Source organism: Phalacrocorax aristotelis, chromosome 21, assembly GCF_949628215.1.
Source record: "Phalacrocorax aristotelis chromosome 21, bGulAri2.1, whole genome shotgun sequence".
NCBI lineage: Eukaryota > Metazoa > Chordata > Aves > Suliformes > Phalacrocoracidae > Phalacrocorax > Phalacrocorax aristotelis.
The window spans coordinates 7,320,308-7,339,958 of NC_134296.1; the positions used below are offsets into that span (position 1 = coordinate 7,320,308).

The 19,651-nt window shown below is 44.8% G+C and overlaps 1 protein-coding gene across 1 annotated transcript in view; it reads right to left on the bottom strand.

The window, feature by feature from the left end:
* Window positions 1-252: 252 nt before the first annotated feature.
* KCND3 (potassium voltage-gated channel subfamily D member 3) overlaps window positions 253-19,651 on the bottom strand; it is a 123,330-nt gene continuing 103,931 nt past the window's right edge. Inside the window, exons 3-7 of the mRNA XM_075115346.1 lie at window positions 15,915-16,016; window positions 9,010-9,102; window positions 6,253-6,309; window positions 5,043-5,290; window positions 253-3,118 (exon numbers count right to left, since the gene is read on the bottom strand). Of these exons, the coding sequence (XP_074971447.1) occupies window positions 2,914-3,118; window positions 5,043-5,290; window positions 6,253-6,309; window positions 9,010-9,102; window positions 15,915-16,016 (705 nt within the window). The 3' untranslated portion in view covers window positions 253-2,913. The remainder of the gene's footprint in view (window positions 3,119-5,042; window positions 5,291-6,252; window positions 6,310-9,009; window positions 9,103-15,914; window positions 16,017-19,651) is intronic.

Genomic DNA, 19,651 nt, shown 5'->3' on the forward strand with positions numbered 1-19,651 from the left:
CGTATTTTTGAGCAAGGATAACAAAGATTCCTCTTCTGTGCAAGAGAACAAAGGCCATGTCTGCCTTGACAATCTGAGCCCGAGCAGCCAGCCAGAAACCCCGAGGGCTGGCTTTCTTCCTTCCCCGCCCCTCCCCGTCCCCCTAAAAATGTTGATTTTTCTTTTTTCCAAAAAGCATTTTGATTGGTAGCAATTAAATCCACCAATAGTGCTTTAGACAAGGGCTGCCCTGATTGCTATTTACAGATAAAGAAATGGGTGCAGAGAGGTGAAGTGGCTTGTTTACCCCTCCACAGTAAATCAGGAATAAGAAAGGCAGCACCGAGAATCCATGTTGAGTCCCTGACTCTCCGTAATCGTTTACTTCTGCGCATTGGAAGGAACACTGTACCCTGTCAGCACGGTAGCATTTAACCCTCATCCTCTGCCAGTGTAAATGGGGTTGCGAGGTGGTAGGTGGGTGAGAGCAAGGCCTCTGATCTACAAGGGTGGGGGTGTTCAGACGGGGAGCAGATGATGGCAAATAATGAAATTAAAGCAAAGGAAAGATTAAATTAAAACATCAAGAAAAACTCAATAATTGTAAGATTAACTGCAGTGTAGCCTCCTACAGGAAGCAGCAAAGGCAGAGCGTTTTAATCACTTAAAACAGGACTAAACATCGCTTTGGGTAACGTATTACAGCACTGGAATAAATGACTATAAGCTGGTGCAGCTACTGAAGGCTTAGCCGTAGCCCTAATATTCCTAGAATGTCGTAGGTTTCTAAGGAGGGTATTGAGTTAATGCATCAGCCGCCTGAGTCCACTCTATAGGCTAATAGGTTAGGAGTGGTAACAAAGCAGATTGCTAGCTCGTATGTTTAAGTCAGCATGTAGGTCTATTTATCTATCTATACATGTATGTGTCTGTATTTATTTATATGTGTATGCGTGTATATGCGTATATAAATAGTACATCAGGATAGGTTATGACAGATGTTAAAAAAGTCATCCCTTTGCTGAATCAGCCTCAAACATGCTTTGAGTGGTTCTTTTAACTCTAATGTTGGTAGAATCACTGTTCAGAAACAGGACACGGGAAATGTTTCCTTGTTATCTACAAGCTGTTGGGGGCTGGGGCCTCACCATTCGCAGGTGAGTGTAGGGCCTTGAGAGGGCCTTTGTGCATGATGACAGTAATTATCCAAACAGTGTACGACGGGTGAAAAGGTGGGTGACGTTGTTCCTCGCTCTGCCCTTCGTGGATCACGCCTGTTATGAAAAGGTGACTTGAGAAGGGCAGAATGGAAGAAAAAAGTGACTCCTCTTAGTGAGGGGGGAAATCTGTTATGTTTCAGGACCATGTATTTCCTTACAATAAATCATTCCCAGAAAGATCTCAGAAAGAGGTGCTGGGACTGACAACAGCTTAGTGAGAAGTAGTTGCTTCCTGGCAGTACCACACAGTGTTACTTCAGTTTTTGGTTGACGAGAAGTACGTGACTTTTCCCAAACTAAGTGTAGAACTGCAAAAAGAAAATGCTGTCTGTAACACACTATGAAATGCTTTCCAGCCTCCAGTACTGCTCCCCTTTCTCAAGTGGATGCATGCTGTAGATCCTGTGCTGGGACTGGAGAACTAAAACTGCTAACCTAGCCTGCCCTCAAAACCAGTGCAACCCAGAAGCCATTGATGCGACAACTGGAGCCCTAAGACTGTGAAAAAGCCAAATACCTCTCTGTCCATGCAAGATATTTGGCTCTGGGGTTCATTATTATCAAGTATAGATCCAGACGTTATTTGGCTACTATTTACAATGGGTTGTATGTCCAGTGCTAGCAAAGAAATTTATATATAGAAACAAAAACAAGAAAGCATGGGCATACGTTACAAGAAACCTCTGTTAGACTTAGGAACGCTTGATGCAGTTGAGTTCAGTGCTTTCTCTTCTTTGCCATTTGTGTGTACAGTATTAAAAAAGAATCCTACCTTATATTTTTTTCCTTTTTAAAAATACAGAACTGGTAGTCTAGTCACACTCTTACAAGTAAGTGATAACAAAAATAGAAAGCAGATATCCATGTGGGACTAAAACTCTACTAAAGCCTGTCTTTTTTTTTTCCACAAATATGTTTTCACAGACAATAATTAGCAGACAAACACACTGTTTGCAATTGCACTGTATTGACTTAAAAGGCGGATACAAAATCGTCTAAATAAAGAATGCCATTCAGGGTGAAATAGGTGTGTGTGTGTGCGCGCGTGTGCACATGTGTGTGCTGACACATGCTTGGATTTTCCTGCTGTGCACCCAATGATGGAAACGTGCTCTGCTCTTTGTAATTCAGCGGGGCTCACGTGGTTCTGCTGCACACTCGCACGCACACACACAGGAATGGAAATAGATTTCTGTGACAGGTGGCTTCTTTGTCTAAATCTTTTCCTATAAAAGAAAAAAAATGTGAAATTTTGGTTGGTTTAAAGGTTCTGCTCCATGAAGAAAAAAAATTCACAAAATCCATTGTTTTTCACCTTTTCAGTCATTTCCTCATGAATAAATATTATCCATTAAAAACCTTTAAAAAGGTGCTGCGATACACAGTGTTATATTTCCTTTATTGACTCTCTTGTTGCCATGATGATTCTTTCCCTCCAGCCTCCGCAGGTGATTTTTGCCCTGTACCATGGCACAACACGCCCTCCGTGCAGGTTTTTCCTTTAACCAGCCTCTTCCTCCCTCTCCTAATCCTCCCTCAGTCCACAGCTTGAATGTGAGTCTGAAGAAAGCTGCCTCGTTAGGTCTCCATTGCGAATTCGATGACAAAATGTCAGGTTGGTCCATCCAGGCACAATTTGCAGCAAGAAAGGAACATGGAGGTGTGGAGGGAGAGGGGCACTGGTCTTCTAGCCTCCTTCTGTGCATGAGACGTCTTACAAGGCAGAGACCTTGACTATGTTGCTTGTGGTGGTGGTGGAAATGTTCGTGGAGTGGCTGGGGCTGCTGGGCGGAGGCCGACTCTCGCCTTCTGGCGTGAGTGCCGGTGGCGTGGGGATGCTGATGATGGCTGTCGTTATCTGGGCAGTTTTGCAGTTCGGTCTCAGCCCATCATCTGATTTCATGTTGAGACTGGAACGACTAGAAAACAGATTTAGTGTTTGGCTTTTTTTTTTTTAAAAAAACAGACAGTAGAAAGGATGGGAATGGTGGTTGTTCTTACTCAGTATCCTGTTCCTCTGAACTAAGGGCACCGAAATATTCATAAGACTCCACTTAAATGTCCCCCCCCAGTTCCTGCAAGGCATAATTTGTTTCTACCCAGATTACACTAAGCTTTTTTGATATTCTCCCTGATGAGGATACAGCTTTTCACAGGGCAAATCATTCTGTTTCCATTTCATTCTTGCGTAATTCTAGTTTAATTAAAACGACACGTAAATATACTGTCCTGTGTGCTGTATCTTTTCAGAACACAGGTAGTTCTTTCTGAGAAAGGGTGGTTGCCTTCCTTGCATTTCAAATGCCTCTTTCAAATTCACTGTCCCTTGATCTTCTCTATTTTTTCATCTCTCTGCAGTAGTTTCAAGGATCTGGCAGCTGGGAGCATTCTTATTAGATCTGCATCAATTGCATCCTATAATTAATTACAGAGGGAAAATGATAGGTTGATTTCTGCGCATCTGCACAGCTACAGGAGTCTGCTATTACCAGCCCAACATGTTCATTTTAAACACAAGGCCTGTCCTTTTAAAATTTAAAGCTCCCAGTTGGGAAGCTATTGCTGCTGTTATCTCAGAGTGACTCACCAAGAGGATGTTTCTTGATCTCAAGCATCCCAAGAACATGGCAGAACCCATTCTGCTCCCCGGTTGCCTCAGTCACAAGCTGAGAGTGGGGCAGTCTTAGGGACTGGGTAACCAGTGGTAACCAGTACACCCAGTGAGTTGCATTCCACATGAAAAACACCTTAAAAGCTTTTTTCCTCTCCCCATCATTACACAGCTGGGTAAGCGAGTGAAATAGCAAACAATGACATTTCAAATATCACTGGCATCTGGCTCAGCACCCACTGAAACAGGCAGAGTAGTTGACAATCCCCCGAATTACTTTCAGGTGCTGGTTTGAAGTATTGTCATCTTGAAACTGCAACAGCCAGAGACTTATTTTGTGCTTATTCATTCATAATTCATTCTCGGAAATGCCCTTCTGACTTCACCCTGGTACAAAGTAATTGCCTGCTGCCCTAAAGGCAGCTTTGTTTCAGTTTCTACATCCCTTCGATAGGAGTGGGGAGAAGAAGAATGGTAATTCCAAAATCTGCCCAGTGCACAAGAAGCTTAATAGGCTGAGGGGGGTGGTTAGAGAGTAATTTAATATTTGCAAGACAGACATAGTGAAGAAATTTTTTCAGCAAGTTAGGTATAAAATTAAACTTTCAAAATTTTCTATTAAGAGACACTTCATCACCTGTGTCACCAATAGCTTTTTGGGTGAGAGCTGCTAAGACACCATTGTGAAATTCCTCCTTATTTGTTTCCCAGCGATTGATGCTGATGGCTGCCATCTAGACTTCTGGACAATGCAGATCAGTGAAGGGAGCATCCCTGGTGGACCGTGTCAGGGTGTACAGCTCTAACAGGGTTTGCTGACAAGACACTGATTAGCCAGTTATCTCTGCCTTTTCCCAGTACGGGCTTGGAAGTACTGGGCTATCTGGGAGATGGGCTGTGGAGCGGTCCTGTGCCCACTGTGGTGAGTGGCTGGGAACTGCTGGCTCCTGCCTTTGTGATTAGCACTTCACAGGCAGGTTTCAGCTGGAATTCATTCTTCCATGTCCACTCTGGTCAGAGAAGAGCTACACTAGAGCCTAGCTTTGACCTGGTTCTTCCCAGAACAGCTAGGAGCCACTTTCCTTGTCATTAGGAGGAGGGAAACAAAGATGATCCCAGCACTAGACCCTTCTCCCTGGCTGGAGAACACAGGCCTGCGAGAATGTTCAGTTGGATAATGCACTTCAGAGGTTCGCATGCAGTAGTTAGCAGCAAGAGCCTACTTACTGTACCTTGTTGTAAGCGAGGGCTGCTCACTGCACTGGATGTGGATGGTGCTGAGCTCCTGCATACTCCGGAGGCGAGTGGCTGGCACACTGGAGTTGGGAAGGTGGGTGGTCTTCTTGTTACGGCGAGAACAGCAGGAGGTGGTCAGTCCATGGTGACTTGACAAGGAGGGGCTCCGAGAGGAAGGGTAGTTTTGCATTGAGCTCTCCATGCAGTTCTGCTCGAACAGTTGCTCATCTATGAACTCGTGGTTCTGGCAGGGGAAAGAAAGGTGGCATTACTCTCTGGTGACACCGACAGCTTTGGCCCAACAGCAGTCTGTTTTCAATGGCACCTTTTGCTAGGTTGGTGGGATGCGTCAGCCCCTCGTCTATGTAAGATGCTCTCTACCTCTGAAAATATTTGCACTAGGCAGATCTTTAAAAGAAATTACTCTGCCCTTCCACTTGCTGCAACCAAGAGAAGAATTTGCTTTCCTTCATCAGTAGGGGAATAAGGGAAGCTGTTGCAGTGACTAAAGCATGATAGTCTGTTGATGCTGCTTTGCTTATGTGGTCTGAGATGGTTAATATATTGAGTTCAAATTTCCTTTTCATTTTTGTGTCTGAGTTCCAGAAGTGGCTTCAAAAAGTCTGCAATGCCACATGGTTAGGAAAACCAAAAGGACGTTTACGCTCCTCTTCCTTTGTCCCTGGGGACAGGATTGTGTTGTATGTGGATGACCATCATGTCATGCAGCTTAACTGCAGGATATTGCTTGTATTGGCTGTTGGGTGCAAAGCACACCTGCAGTTCACTGTGTGCCATTAGCTGGGTGGAGATAAATGTGGCAGGTGAGAGCGGGAGGTGTACAGGGGAAGGAAATTCAGAAAGCTGAATCTGTAAAGAATTTTTGTGCTAAGGAACAAGAAATCCTGAAAGAAAGAACTCTTAAGTGCATATCTCAACACCCAAGTAGTTCTAGTAAAAGTACTTTATCCGGTCCCTGTCAGCATCAGAAAGGATGGGAAACAAAAGCAGCCATGGTGAAGGCAGCCATCGGTTTGCATTGGAACAATGACAACTCTCACAGGAAACAAGAGCACTGGATAGCCAAAAAGAGCCACGTGCACAAACTCTCCCAAGGACAAGACCAGGAACGAGAAAGGAAGCGAACACTCTGCAGACACGTCACAGAGACCACAGAGAAAACAGATTGAATTAAAAAGGAAATACCTTGATGGTGGAAGTTCGTACAGATAACAGGGGATCATCCACAAGATAGGACAATCCCTACGGGACAACATGCCAACAAAAGATAAAAACACAATTGATTGTCCATTCCGGCACTCAGAATTTAGTCCCAGCATTGCATCTATCGCCTCAGCGTTCCAGCCGGCTCACTCAAGTTTGAATGGGCAACCGGACCTTCTCTACCCAAACCTTGCCTGAATCAGACCCTTTGTTCCTTCCTTCTCACACTTAAGCTTTTTAACGTTATGTTCTTGGAGACAGAACAAAGCTGGTAACAACTTTATCGCTTTGATCTTTTGAGAGCCGAAGGCAAAGGAAAACAAAGTTTCAGCTGCTGATTCACAATTAATGAATTGGAATTGTATTGCTTTTGGGTCACCAATGGATATGGGCTTTGATGGCACTCTGTGAAACCACAGAAGAAAGGTTTGGGTTGAAGGACTGGATTCGATGCTCTCAGCGTTTGGAGAAAACATGGCGTGTGAACTGCCATGCTCACTCTGGGAGTTGGAAAAACCCCTCCTTTTGTTTGAACAAACTTCATCTGTTGTCTTGATGTGACAAAGTAACCCCTCATGGCAGCTAAAAGTACTTTAGGGTCACTTTGTCATCTCACACCAGATTTGTGAGCCGTTCACAGCCGCTCGACTGTAAGGCTGGAGGCTAGTGATGACCGCAGGTACCATGACAATAAATAATGTACTTTTAGAATCCTTCTGCTTAGTTTAAGGACGGGTGAATTGCCCATTGAAACAAGTTTGCAACCATGGTATTCCTCATTCCATTCCTGTAACTTGGTTACAAAATGACTCTTCAGTATTTAAAATTTCTTTTACTATGATTTAAATCTTCGGGAGGAGAACTGCTGTATAGTATTTTCATAGATTATGTGAACTGTAGAATTTCCACACAAGCTGACTGAACTGTTTTGATTGATAATATCAGACCAGAATCCAAACTTGCTATGTGATTTGATGCAACTTTGTGGTAATAACTGGCTGAAAAATGTGAGGGAAAACGTGTTAAATATTGTGCAGATTCTCCCTCTAGGTTTTAATCAAAATTCAAAGTATCACTGTTACTGCCATTCTTTGCTGAAAAAAAGCAACCTTTGGAAGACTCAACCGCGGAGACTCGCTGTCTGAGCAGGCTTGCGTGCTGGAGGCTATCTAGCTTTGTTAGCGTGGCAGGCGAACACCTCCACAGGTGAGGACGTGCTTTGGCCGTGTCACGTCCAGCACCCCAGCTGGCTCATTAGCAGCGAGCGACTCATGCAGCTCCCGGAGCCGTCCGCCGGCCCGGTGCGGAGGTCAGAACTGCTGTAAGCCTTTACAGAGTCAGCGCCTTACAAGGGCAGGCCCTGGAGGTAGGGTTGTCAGCTTTTGTTTGCTTCAGCCAATTGGTTAAAGTTTCCAAACGAAAGTATTCTTGAGAAATAGGGGTCATAGTAGTGAAGCTTTTAAGCGTAAAGTTATAAACTAAAGAGTCAGATTGTGAAATATCTGCTTGTTACGTAACATCCAAAATTGCTAGAAATAAAGGCAAGATGAGTCTTATAAAATAAACTCAGTAGCCATCGATACAGGAAGAGTCAGTTCACTGCCCTCGGAATGGTGACCTTTATAGCTCGTCGTGAGAAACCAGCTGTACTCAGCAGGTCACTGTAATTAACCGGTCACCTTCTTCCAGCGTATCGCTGAAGGCTAAGTGGTGTTATTCCAGCATGAGCCAAACTATGGAAGTGAAGGTGATTTATCTAAAGGAGAGCTCGTGTAAGTCAGAAATCAAAAGTACATTTGATGATGGACGCAGATAGAAAAAGGCATGAATATTTTAAGTGTTAGCCTCTCTTCATTCTTTCTAGAATGAATCACGGTATAGATAACTGCAGAACCTTTTATGTATACCTGGAAGTAAAGCGCGCATCAAATAAGCATCTGAAATGTTCCAAGAGACTTCTGCGTACAGCATCACTTAATAACGCAAAATGAAACTCTCACTCCAACACCTTGCAGGACGCAAACAGAAAAGCTGTCGCTACAGAATCGGCTTGACTGGCTTTGAGATAAATCCCCTGCTCTCATAACCAGAACTGTAGTGAGAAAAGATACGTGCAACCTTTAAACCCGTTAAGAGAGTTCATCTGCTCTGTGCAGTGAAAAGGGCTAAAGGTTCGGGTTTTTTCCAGCCTGTTGGCACTGGTGACCCGGCTGTGGTTTGGGGTCACTGACAGCAGCTTCCTCCTCTTGAGGCAGCAGAACTGTCCTTTATTACTGATTAGCACAGGTGATGAGCATATGTGGTGCGACTCACAGCATAAGACAAACACAGTTCTTTCAGAAGCACTGAAGAAATTAAACTTAATGTACGCCTTGTTTCCAGGATCTCCCTAACCCCGTGCTGAAAAGATGTTTGCCTTCAAGTGAACTGGACTGAGCAACCTGCCATTGACTTTGTACGGGTGTAGGTGGCTCTGGAGTAGCAGAGAATTGCATCTTTATCCCTTTGCACAGTAATTACTTTTTTCTTTTTTAAAGAAGACAATGAAATAAAGTGTATTTATCCCATTGCCAAATATTCTTGGGAGCGTTGGTGTCAGCCCCCTCTGGCACAGTTTGTAGGTCTACTGAGTACATCTGAGTGCCACTTCAGAGCCTCTGCGTGCACGTCTCTTCCATGTGAAGCCCGGGCCAGGCACAAAGACCCAGTAAGATATAAAAGGATTGTGTTGCTACTTACGGTTGTTTTTTCCAGGCAGTGCAGCAGGTGGTGATGTTGGCTTTCAATTAAGGAGGTGCCTTTAGTCATATGCTGTTCGTCTTCAGTGGATCCCTAAATAGCCAGAAAAAAGGGAGGGGGGGAAGAACCAAAACCCAAACCAGGTGTAAAACGATGAAAACAAACAGAACTATGAGCATTAGCTTTCACAGGGATAAAAATAATTTCAGTGTTGCCAGCTCTCAGGTTTTTCTCATGACCCTTACAAGGTGACCTCATTTTTTTTTTCTTAATGATTTGGCTTGTAAACACAGGTGAGGAGCTTAGCTTTGAGTCAAACCCAGTGTGTTTCTAGCCATTTTGTATCTGTGGAGGGAGTACGGTTGACATTGGATGTCAAGGCTCAGGAACCAGAAATTAAAGAAAGGAAGGCACCTGTGCTGTTTCATTTTTCCAAAAGACATTAAGACTTTTAAGCTTGGTGTGACCTTTGGATGCCAGCAGATGTACCCTGAACTCTAGTCTCACTTCGGAGACAAAACACAAGGTGTCTTGCTTTCGCTGAGCCAAAAGCCTGGCCCTGCCTGACCTTCAGGGCTGCACAGAGCTGGGCCTGTTGGAACTGGCTTGTGTTATTGCTAAAGCCTCCTGAGTCATGGCTGCACACCACATCAAAAACTGTGAATCCAGGCTTCACGGCTTGGGCTTTGTAATGCTGTTTCTAGAGACAGGACTCCTGGCTCTGTCTCTCCTCTCCACGGACGTGCCCCATCGTTTTCTGCACTTTGCAGCGTATCAAAAGGTGGCTGCTCTTTCCCTGCGTCAGTGTACGTGGTTGTGGTGGGGAGTTTATAGCAGGTCCTGAGGACTGGGTTTGGTGCAAACTGAAGGTGCGTGAGCCCTCCTGTGGCAAAGCCTCTCTGAAAGGCAGGGAGAAGGGAGGAACAGGCAGGCACTGCTTAAGTAAGAGTCGATATATATAAATTATCCTATTCAAGCATATGGCAAATGAAGAAGCATTGTGCAGCAGTTGCAAAAGGCTTATGTTCACATGAAACATGGCAGCAGTTCCCTAGGAGGGTGAAGCTCCCCTCCGCTCTCGTTTCTTGTGGCTTTCACTCAGCAGGATGGCTTACTGTGATCTATGTTTCAGTAACGCAGTGCCCAGGAGCCCTCTGAGCTGACCAGGAACCCTCTGTACATCACTTAGCACAAACACAGAACAAGGCAAGCCTGTTTCAAAGACCTCACGATCCAGATGCTTGACTCGTTGCACGGCAACACCTGTGCAATTGGGGACCGGCTTTCCCCTGTGTACTCAAACTGCTGAAATGTGGCTAACAAATTTGTAAGCTAATTCAGAGAGCAGGGTGTGCTTAGAGTCAAGCAGGCAGCCTGTGCCATCTGGGAATGGATTGGGTACAGCTGAGAGTATTTAGGCTGAAAAACTATTAAAACGAGTGGTCCCTCCTAGGAGGGCATAGGCAGAGCTGAGGGGGATGAGCTGCTTGTGGCGTGCCTGGTTAAAGAGTCTGCGTTGGAAAGGCTTCTTGGGGCGCTCTTGTTGGTTGTTCTCAGCTGCCGCATCAGGTATGCGTACGTGTGGTGACTGGGGGAAGAGACTGCTCGGCTGCAGTGTTATTAGTGGTTAGGATAAGCTACAGATCTCAGGCTGGTCTCTGTGCTTTTGTTAAGCTGAGGGGCTTGGTCTGCTTGAAACAGCTGAAATAGAAAATGACTAAGAGGTTAGGGGCTTGTGTTTAGCATGCGTGTAATGTGCTGCTCACGCAGAAAGCTTGGCCTTAAGCATTCATCAAAACTTGGTCATCTTGTGTTGGGGGTCAGAAATCCAGTACTGTGTATTTTTGATCTCTGCGCTGTATTAGTGAATCAGGTGCTTATATTCCCCAAAAAATAGCATGTCGCTTACTCTGTGATCTGATGGTCAGATACGCCTCAGAAATGGAAGGAAAAGAAGAAGTAGGGGTTGTTTAGAGAGTTTCTGTGCTATTTGAGAGCCAGGATTATTTTTCTTCTCGCTTTTTCTGTTCTGTGGTGGTAGACTTTAAGATCTGGGTTGTTAAGGATGTTCTCTTACTACTACTACTTAAGCTCCTGATCTTGAAATTCACTGTGATTTCATGACACGTTAATCTGCATGTGTCTTTGATGACTAGTATTTTCAAAGACAATTACAGGCATTAAAATGGCAATTAGGTGTTGCAAAACGTTTCCCTGTGCTCCGTAAGTAAAGGGTGCCTGGTGTCTTCTGTAGTGCCTAAATCTGAAAGTCAAAAATTGATGCGCATGGCTTGAATCTCTACTTAGACATGAAACAGCAGTATCTAACTGTTCAAGAGAGAAAAGGGGTGGGATGGGAGACATGGCAGAACATCTTGGCAGAAGCGCCAAGGCGTTGGCTGTTGCTCTCAAGGGGGTCAAATTCAGCTGTGCTTAAAGCATTGCTTTTAAATACACCCATGTGTCCTAGTGATTCACGCAAATGCATGTTCTGGATGCCTTTTCCAGGATGGTTCTGTGATCCTTAAGTGAAGGAATAACTCTGTCTCTGACAGATGCCAAAATGTAGCTGAACTGGTACATTAAGAAAGCTGACTTAGTGTACACAGAACTAATGGATTCCTACGGGAATGCATCTCAGGCAGGTTATGGATTTTTTTGTTGCTGTTGTTTTGGAAGATGAAGCATTCCCCAAAGTATTTTTAGAAGCGGCCAAAAAAAAAATCGGTTCAATTTTTCTTATTAACAATCCTCCTGGTGAGCTAACACATCAAGCAGGTCCTGTTTGTACCCTGCTGAGATTACTGACTCTGCTGAAGTCTGTGTTGGAATATTTCCCATGGAGGTTCTTGCAAGCCCTAAAGCAAATACGATGCTGCACTAAAACACTGGAAAAGGAGAGAGAAAGAGCACATATTGCAAACAGTAACTTTTTATGAGGATTTGCTTGAGAGGAGATCTAAAAGGCATCTGAAAGCAAAGATGGAGCTTCCATACCTCTGGCAGGAGACCTAAGCCAATTGTTATGTTTTGGCAGCACAGCTTAGTCTCTCCCTCTGCCTTCCGCCCCGAGGCTAGGCTTGCTGCTGGTGGAAATGGATCGAGGGGTGGCAGTGACCAGGCATAAAGTCTAGCATCAGCGAGTGTGACTCGTACCTTATCTTCCTTTCATTTTTTCTAAAGTCAGCTCAGTGTTTTCAGAAACAAAGAGCATGCAACCACTGACAGCACCCTAGCCTGCAAGTTAAGAATGAGATCTGCAGGAACTACTGCCCTGGGACGGTGAGAGTGCCAACATCGCACAAATGCTTGGTGTTCTGATAGCAGTGTTGCTGAGGAACATATACTATAGAGATTGATTGCATCAGTGGTACCTACGTTACTGCAGGCAAACAAAACCTGTGTCTTCATTAGAAGAGTCTGGCTGTAATGGGAAAGCTGGTGGGGGGGAAGGAGAGGAGAGGGTTTGCTTTTTGAGCTGGGATGCCAGTTTTGCAAGGATTGATGCCAGCTACCATTCAGTTTGTTCTTGGAAGACGTTCAGTGAACTGCTGGCTGCTTGGAGGGAGACTGAAACACACTGTAGCACCAGTTCTGAAATTCAAAATGCTTCCACTTTACGTCTTCTACTTAGTGCTTCATCAAGCAAAATTGGACACTGGTGAACCGAGGTGAGCTGGTCCAGTGGTTAGGCTGTCCCTTCCCACGAGAATGGCTATAACGCTTATCTATGGCTAAGCAGCTTCTGCTTGTGAAAAGGCCTCACAGCCTACTGTTCCTAGGATATACACCTCCTAGCATTTTAGCTAAAAGGGAATTTCAGCTAGCTGTACAAGGAGATTAACGCTAAGAGGATATGTAGGCTGCTGCCATGGGAAGAAGCTCACCATCCCTTGAGCACTTCTGACATAAAGCCCACTAAAAAATCTCTCTAAGTGAGAACCAAATGGTCTGAGTACGTCATGTCTAGATGGCAAATGCAAAATGCCACAAATCCACATGTTCCTGAAGCAAGAGTCTGTATTCTTGCTAGGAGCAGAACTCCTTCCTGCTGCTGTCCTTGGGTAAATCTTTTTCTTCGCTTTTTCTCTACTTTGATGCAAGGCTACAGGCTGAAGACATGCTGTTCCCTTGAAAGACGGTGTCAGTGCATTCGTTCTGGTGCTAATGAAAGGACGTTCTGGCACATGTTCCGGAATCTTGAACAGTCCTTATTTCTCAATTTATTAGTTTGACTGCAGAGCTGCAGCCAGGATACTTTCTGGGACAGTTGTTTTCCTTGGGTAAACCCTCAAGGTGTCAGACAGCAGGGCAATCTGCTGGGTGCTTGTAAAACAATTATACATTGATCACAGTACTGTGTGATTGCTAATGATGGGAGTGATAATATCTAGTCATGGCCATATAGTAGTTGCAGTTGGAATTACTGCTGTGTGACAAACAGCCCTATAGCAATCTGGCCATGTGAAGTCCATTAAAGTTAGTGTGAGTCCTGGGCAAGGTATCAAAATGGGATGTGTATCTGACCGATGCAGCAGTTTGATACTAATTTGACCGACAGATATGCACAGTGTGTAGATGATGCTTTAGTCCCTAAATAGCAACTACAGAAGTCGCATTCCTTCATATTTTTACAGCTTAAAAAATTTGGCTGGCTAGACTATGCTGTCATTCACATTTTGTACTCTAAAGGATAGTTTGTTCTCCTGCCATAAAATGAAAGGACATAAAATCTTGCCTCGTGGAGTTAAAATGCTTGTGTATACCTTTACAACAAAGGGCGCTCTGCATTTCTGTAACTAATTAATGCCACCACCTGTGGTTGGAGAGACGTGTCTCGGTTCTTGGCTCAGCTATGAGGCTAGTCCTCAGGTAGTCGAAGATCGTTTCCTGGTCGTTGTGCAGGTGCCAGGCATGGCTTTGGCAAGTGTCCTGTTTTAGTAAATTATATTCCTGTATGTCACGGGTGGATGGTAATTCTTCCTTCCCCATACCTTCTGCTTTTGATGAGTTTAACAGGAAGTTCTTTAGGGTGGGGATATTCTCTTACAGGGTGTGAATACAGATGTACACAATATGAAGTGCTTGTCAAGGTGGGATTTGTGGACCTTACTGGGCTGGGGGAGGGGGTGTCATGTCAGCATTTAGAGCTATAAGCCCACCAGAAGGCAAGCTGCACCCAGAAAGGCTTGGGAAGACCTGCTCTAGGTGCTGCTACGTATCTAAATTTAATTATTAATGGGTGAAAAAAATTCTTTAGAACCTCTTTAGACATGTTTTTTTTTCCTTCCTGTGTCTGCAGTAGCTTTGTAGCCAACAAAATGACCCTTCTACTTCTTTTTAGGCAGGTGCCAGGAAATGAGCCCATTCAGCCAAATATTTCTCTCAGCCTCATGCATTTTGGACTTAAGCATTGGTGCGTCAGCTGCTTTTCTGCGAGTGGTCTCGGCAGGGAGTTTTGGTTGACAAGAGAAGTGAGGAGATTCTTGTTGGGATGACAGGCTGGAAGATCAAGTGCAAACTGAGTGTCCCTGCTAAGCTCTTCTGGCATTTTTAAAAATTAGAAATCTAAAGCTCAAAAGGAAGTTTAAAATTTGTGGTCAAATATTTGCGTGTTCCTGGGTAACGAAATAGCAGAGTCTCAGCTGAGCCGGCATCCCAGTCCTGAGCCTTTCCTTTCTGGGGATAAGGCTCTGGACTAGGTGTGGCCAGTCTTCCTGGTCTCTCGTGTTCTTGAGAAAGAAACTCTTCTTGAACTGCTCAACAGCAGCACATGGTTCAAGGAGCAGATTTTCTGAGTGGCGCTGCCATTCACAGAGCAGGAGACAGCGTTGGGAGTGTAGCCAGAAGGATCAAACTTGTTTTGGAGGGGAACACAGAAACTGATCTGAGCATCCCCTTCCAAATCTGTACTTCACGTGAAATGCTTTTGTAGAGTCAGTTTAAAAACTATTCCGGTTGCAAAGGGCCAGATTCCTCTATCTCGGTCTGCGCCGAGTAGCATCCTACATGCAAAAGAAGGTGTTGCATAATTTCCCTCCGTGTGCTGTACCTGCTGAGCTTGGGTGGGGGTGGGCTCAGGCCTTAGTGAGCAGCTTTCACCATGAGCTGCAAAGGTTTTTCAGCTTTGATTTTGCAAATGCAAGGATGTGTGCCAGGGGAAACAGTAGACATTGGAAGGATTAGGCCCCAAGTAAGGATGCATGAACAAGTGCTAGGTGGCTCTGGTGGCCCAGTTAAGCATTCTTCATCTCGCTCTTTGCTCTCCATGTGCACAAAAGGCTGATTTATTTGAAATGAAATCCATGAAATGTGCTAATACCTGCTCTGGTGTTGATCAGGCTTAATGTAATAACCTCCTCTCATTTTTGCTGATTCTGCTGAGCAATCTGACGCACTTGAAACTTTTCTGCTCATGAATATCTAGTATTAGCCTCCAGAGGCATTTCTCTTAAAAATAAACTCACCACCAAACTGCCTGAAGCAGGAGCTAGGGAATATTTCCTGACCCGGTGGGCATGATCAGATAGTCCACACTGGAGAAAGACTCTTGAAAATAAATAACTGTATGTTGAAAGAGAGTGGATATTTATAGCATGGGCAGGCCCTGGGTGGTATAAATCAGTACAGCTCCATCGCACAGAGAGCTTTGAGGGACCCGTGAACCTGATCGCTGCTGGAAGGTCAGATGCTTTCCTAGCCCAAGGAGGAGCCCAAGGCAGCTTTTTCCTCCCATCCAGTCTTGCAGCTGGATTCCAGCTGTTCCCTCCACAAGGCGCATACTGTACACTGGATAATGAGCAATTAGGTGGTAACGGAGAGAGAAGGGGAGGGAGCTCGGGGAGAGGAGCAGGAATAGGGAGCTTCTCAAACTCTGGGGAAGGAGATATTGTCTGTGCACTCACCGTCAGCTCGAGGGCTTCGTTCAGGAGGCCGTTGCGCTTGCTGTGAAGGTAAGCGTTGGAGCTGCCTGTCTTGGCCACTCGAATCCTTGCAAGCCGGGCTTTCTGTGAAGGAGGCAGACAAGCTGAAGTTATACCTTGGCACACCAAGTGTACGGGCCTGTGCTGGCAATACCAGGAGGAAGGAAATTCCAGGTTCTCCTTGTACCTGAAAAAGCCTGGGGGTGAAATACAAGGGGTGTGCGGACAGGACACAGGGCTGACTCTAGGAGTCAGATGAGTATGTACATCCGAAGAACGTGATCTGCCGCAGAGCATTAATGGCCTTTCCAGAGAGAAGAAATGAGGCCTTGCAGATCTGTTTATCCTTTCAAAAGTTAATAGTAATTTTTTTTTTTTGGGGGTGAGACGCACAGCAACTAGAGATGCTTTTCTTGGCCATGTTCCTGGCATAGGAGGACCATACAACCATTTGTGATCTAGTGCTCTGCACGTGTGCTGCTTCCACAGCTCACCTTCTGTCTAACAAGCTTGGTTGTTTAATCCTCTCTTTATCTTTCAGCTCTGTGCTCTGACATCTGTGTTGTCACTTGCTCTGCTTGTACTGCAGCTAGCACGGTGACACCGGTCCTCGGTGACGGTGGGGATGCCGCTGCGGTACAAGTGGCTGGTAACAGGTGTTCAGAGGGAGGAGAGCCGGGGGGAGATTTGGTAACTTGCTCCACTTACTAGTCAGGTAGCCTTGGTTGTTAATTAATATTAGGAAATACTAATGACAAAGTCGATGTCCATCATCCCGCAGTAGGGAAAGGCACCGTGTTTGTCCTCGCCTCTGCAGTGGCAGTGCTAGTTTATTAACTTTGCTATCTGATATTATAAACTCTGTCCAAAAATATGCATATCTCTACAAACTGACAGGAGTCACTCTGCAGCAACACAGACGTTCAACTCTTCTCATTTTTTTTATTTATCCCTGGCTGTCTTGACCTCCAGGTGGACAAGTTAAATGATAAAAACAGTCAAGAATAACGCAAGCAAGAAAAACTAATAAGGCCCTCTTCCTTTTTCATCACACAGCTTTTAGTCTTTCAGTTTTTCTTTTAAATTGTTGCCTGCTTCTCTGTCAAGTGCTGATTTGCCTTTTTCTTCTCTACTGTTAATTTATGACTCAAACACCATTAAAAGTAAATACATGAAATAGCTGTGGCTATTAAAAAATAATTACATTGTGCTGTATTTTAAAATGCTGCATAATCTTTTAAATAACATGGAACTCGTGATTTTCCTTTCTAATTAGAGGTTCTAATGGGTATACGCTGTAGGAGGAGTAAAGCCAAGAGGCAAATATCTGCAGTGGGCCTAGAGAGTGTAGTAATTCCAGGAGCTCTATTACTGTAGGTGTGTGAGTGACTCTGGCTCTCAAGAGTTGAAGGATTTGTTTAACCTTAAGAGCTTCCACTTACAGCTTCTCCAGCAGAGACATGTACAAGAGACTAGTTTGTAGCTTTAATTAGGTGACACAGACTATGACCAGTCTGAAAAATAGGTCGTCTTTTGACACCCCAAAATGGGGACATCCAAAATTGACTTTCTTTTGCGTACTTCACCTAGATTTCATTGTCCCACTTGAACGTTAAGACTCCAAGTCAGTATGTGAGGGTGAAATCTCTGACGAAACCTGCTCTATACCTGGGCCGAGGTACCTTGCAGGGCTTAGCTGGTCACGCCGTGAAAGGGGCGTGAGTTGTATTTGCAGGACATAGACTGAGGATACAAGAAGTAGGAGTTGGACTCGATGATCCTTGTGGGTCCCTTCCAACTCAGGACATTCTATGAAGGAAACGAAACTGAATCTTCATTTTTTTCTGAAGACTATCCCTGTTCTAGGCCCTGAATAAGACTGGCCTGAGACTGACTGTAATCTGGAACAAAAAATGCAGAGACTACTGTTGAAGATGCATTATGGGGAGAGGGCAGGGGATAAGGGACTGAGGGATATTCCGTTTCCCAGTTACATGGCATTGTCTATATGTTCCTGTTAATTACATGTCCATTAAATTATTTCTTCCATTTGCAAGGATATGGCTTTTCTTACTTTTTGCAATGATCTTATTGCTTCCGTAATCAGGATTGGATGTTGGATCCAGTGATGGTCTTTGCAGTGAGGCTCTCGAGGCAACCACACAAGACTTCCGTTTCTTTCTGTCCTTGACAAAATATCAGCCCCTTTGCTGAAGGGAATACCAGAGTCCCCCAGTTTACCTCACCTATAGCAGGAAAGGTTTCATCCTCACCTTCAATCAGTTATTAAAGTGAATTTAGTCTTGGGCTCTTCTAACAACCATTATTCCCTTTGCCTCCAGGCTAGCAGGGGATCAAATATTAATAGCTGTACTCCACGTGGACTGGAGCTGGTTCGTTTCTGAGGTCTGTTCTCTTTTATTCTTTGAAACAGGGCCACTAGCTATCTAAATAATTAAGCCCCATATCTTTTGTAGTTTAGAACAGACATTGTTATTTTAAAAAATGTCAGTGGGACAGGACAGAAGTTAATCCTATTCTTCTCACACAAAAGACTGTCTAGGATAGTCGCATCACCTAACACTGTGCCCCAATCATGATTAAATTTGGGAGATATCTTGATTAACTCAGCTAGAGAGGTTAATTAAAATTGGTGCCTAAAATTGGTTTGGCCCTCCAGACAGTTTCCCACGTTGGACTAGAAACATCCATAGTTCATGTTTTTATGTGACAGTCTGTGTGTAAATGTGCATTGTTTGGAAAGCATATCTGTCAAGTGACCCAAGCTTTCCATGGTATTTAGGTACACGTCGTACGCTTACGCAGGATGCGGTGCTTTGACCGTGCCTGCCAGTAACATGGTTTAAGTGCAGCAGAGCGATCCCCTCTGACATCTGCAGCGGAGGTTCGAAACGGGTTTATATGACCGAGCAAAGCGGGCTGAGGACGTGAGGGGTGCGGGGCTGAGGTTACAGTGTGGAGGCAGGTGAAAGCTGGCCATTTCGGAGGAGTTTGGTGTCATCTGTTGGAATGCATCAGCCTGGCCTTGGTCGGCTGGTGGGGCTGTGCTTTGGCAGATCAGGCGAGGAGTGAATTACAGAGGCAAAAGCCTTGAGCTTGGGACACCCTACGCAAGCTTTGAGGCAGCAGTGTTTGGCAGGGAGCCGTACTATGTACTGTCGCGTATTTTGCTGTCAGAAACCTAGAGAATTAGGCTGATGGGGTCTTCCAGATTCTGCCAGTTTTTAACAAGTGTGGGTATGCTTTTGTCATCCATGTCCTGCAGAGCTTGGTACTTCTGGTCTGCAGGACAGAAGACGGACAAGTGGATGACTGTTTCGTCTGGCCATCTGCTGCAAATGTCTTTTGGGGCAGGGGGGATAGCTGTCTTCTGCCTCTTATCCCACAAATGCGACAGACCAAAGGTCATTAGGGCCAGGCCTGAGATCACTGTTACTGAATATAACCCCTGCACGGAGAGTCTAAAAAAGGAAAAGAAAACGGCACACTGTGTCTGCATGTAGAGTGGTAAGAGGAGTTGCTAGGAAACGACAGGATCTCAAAATGCATATGACCTAATCTGGAAGATAATTTATATGATGAAAATAATAATACTAATGACAGCCACTTACAGGTTAGAATGATTAATTTGGTTATCTTGGAGCCCACGTGTTCCTGAGAGCAGGATGGAAGGCAGGTCTCAATAACTTCTGGCTCCT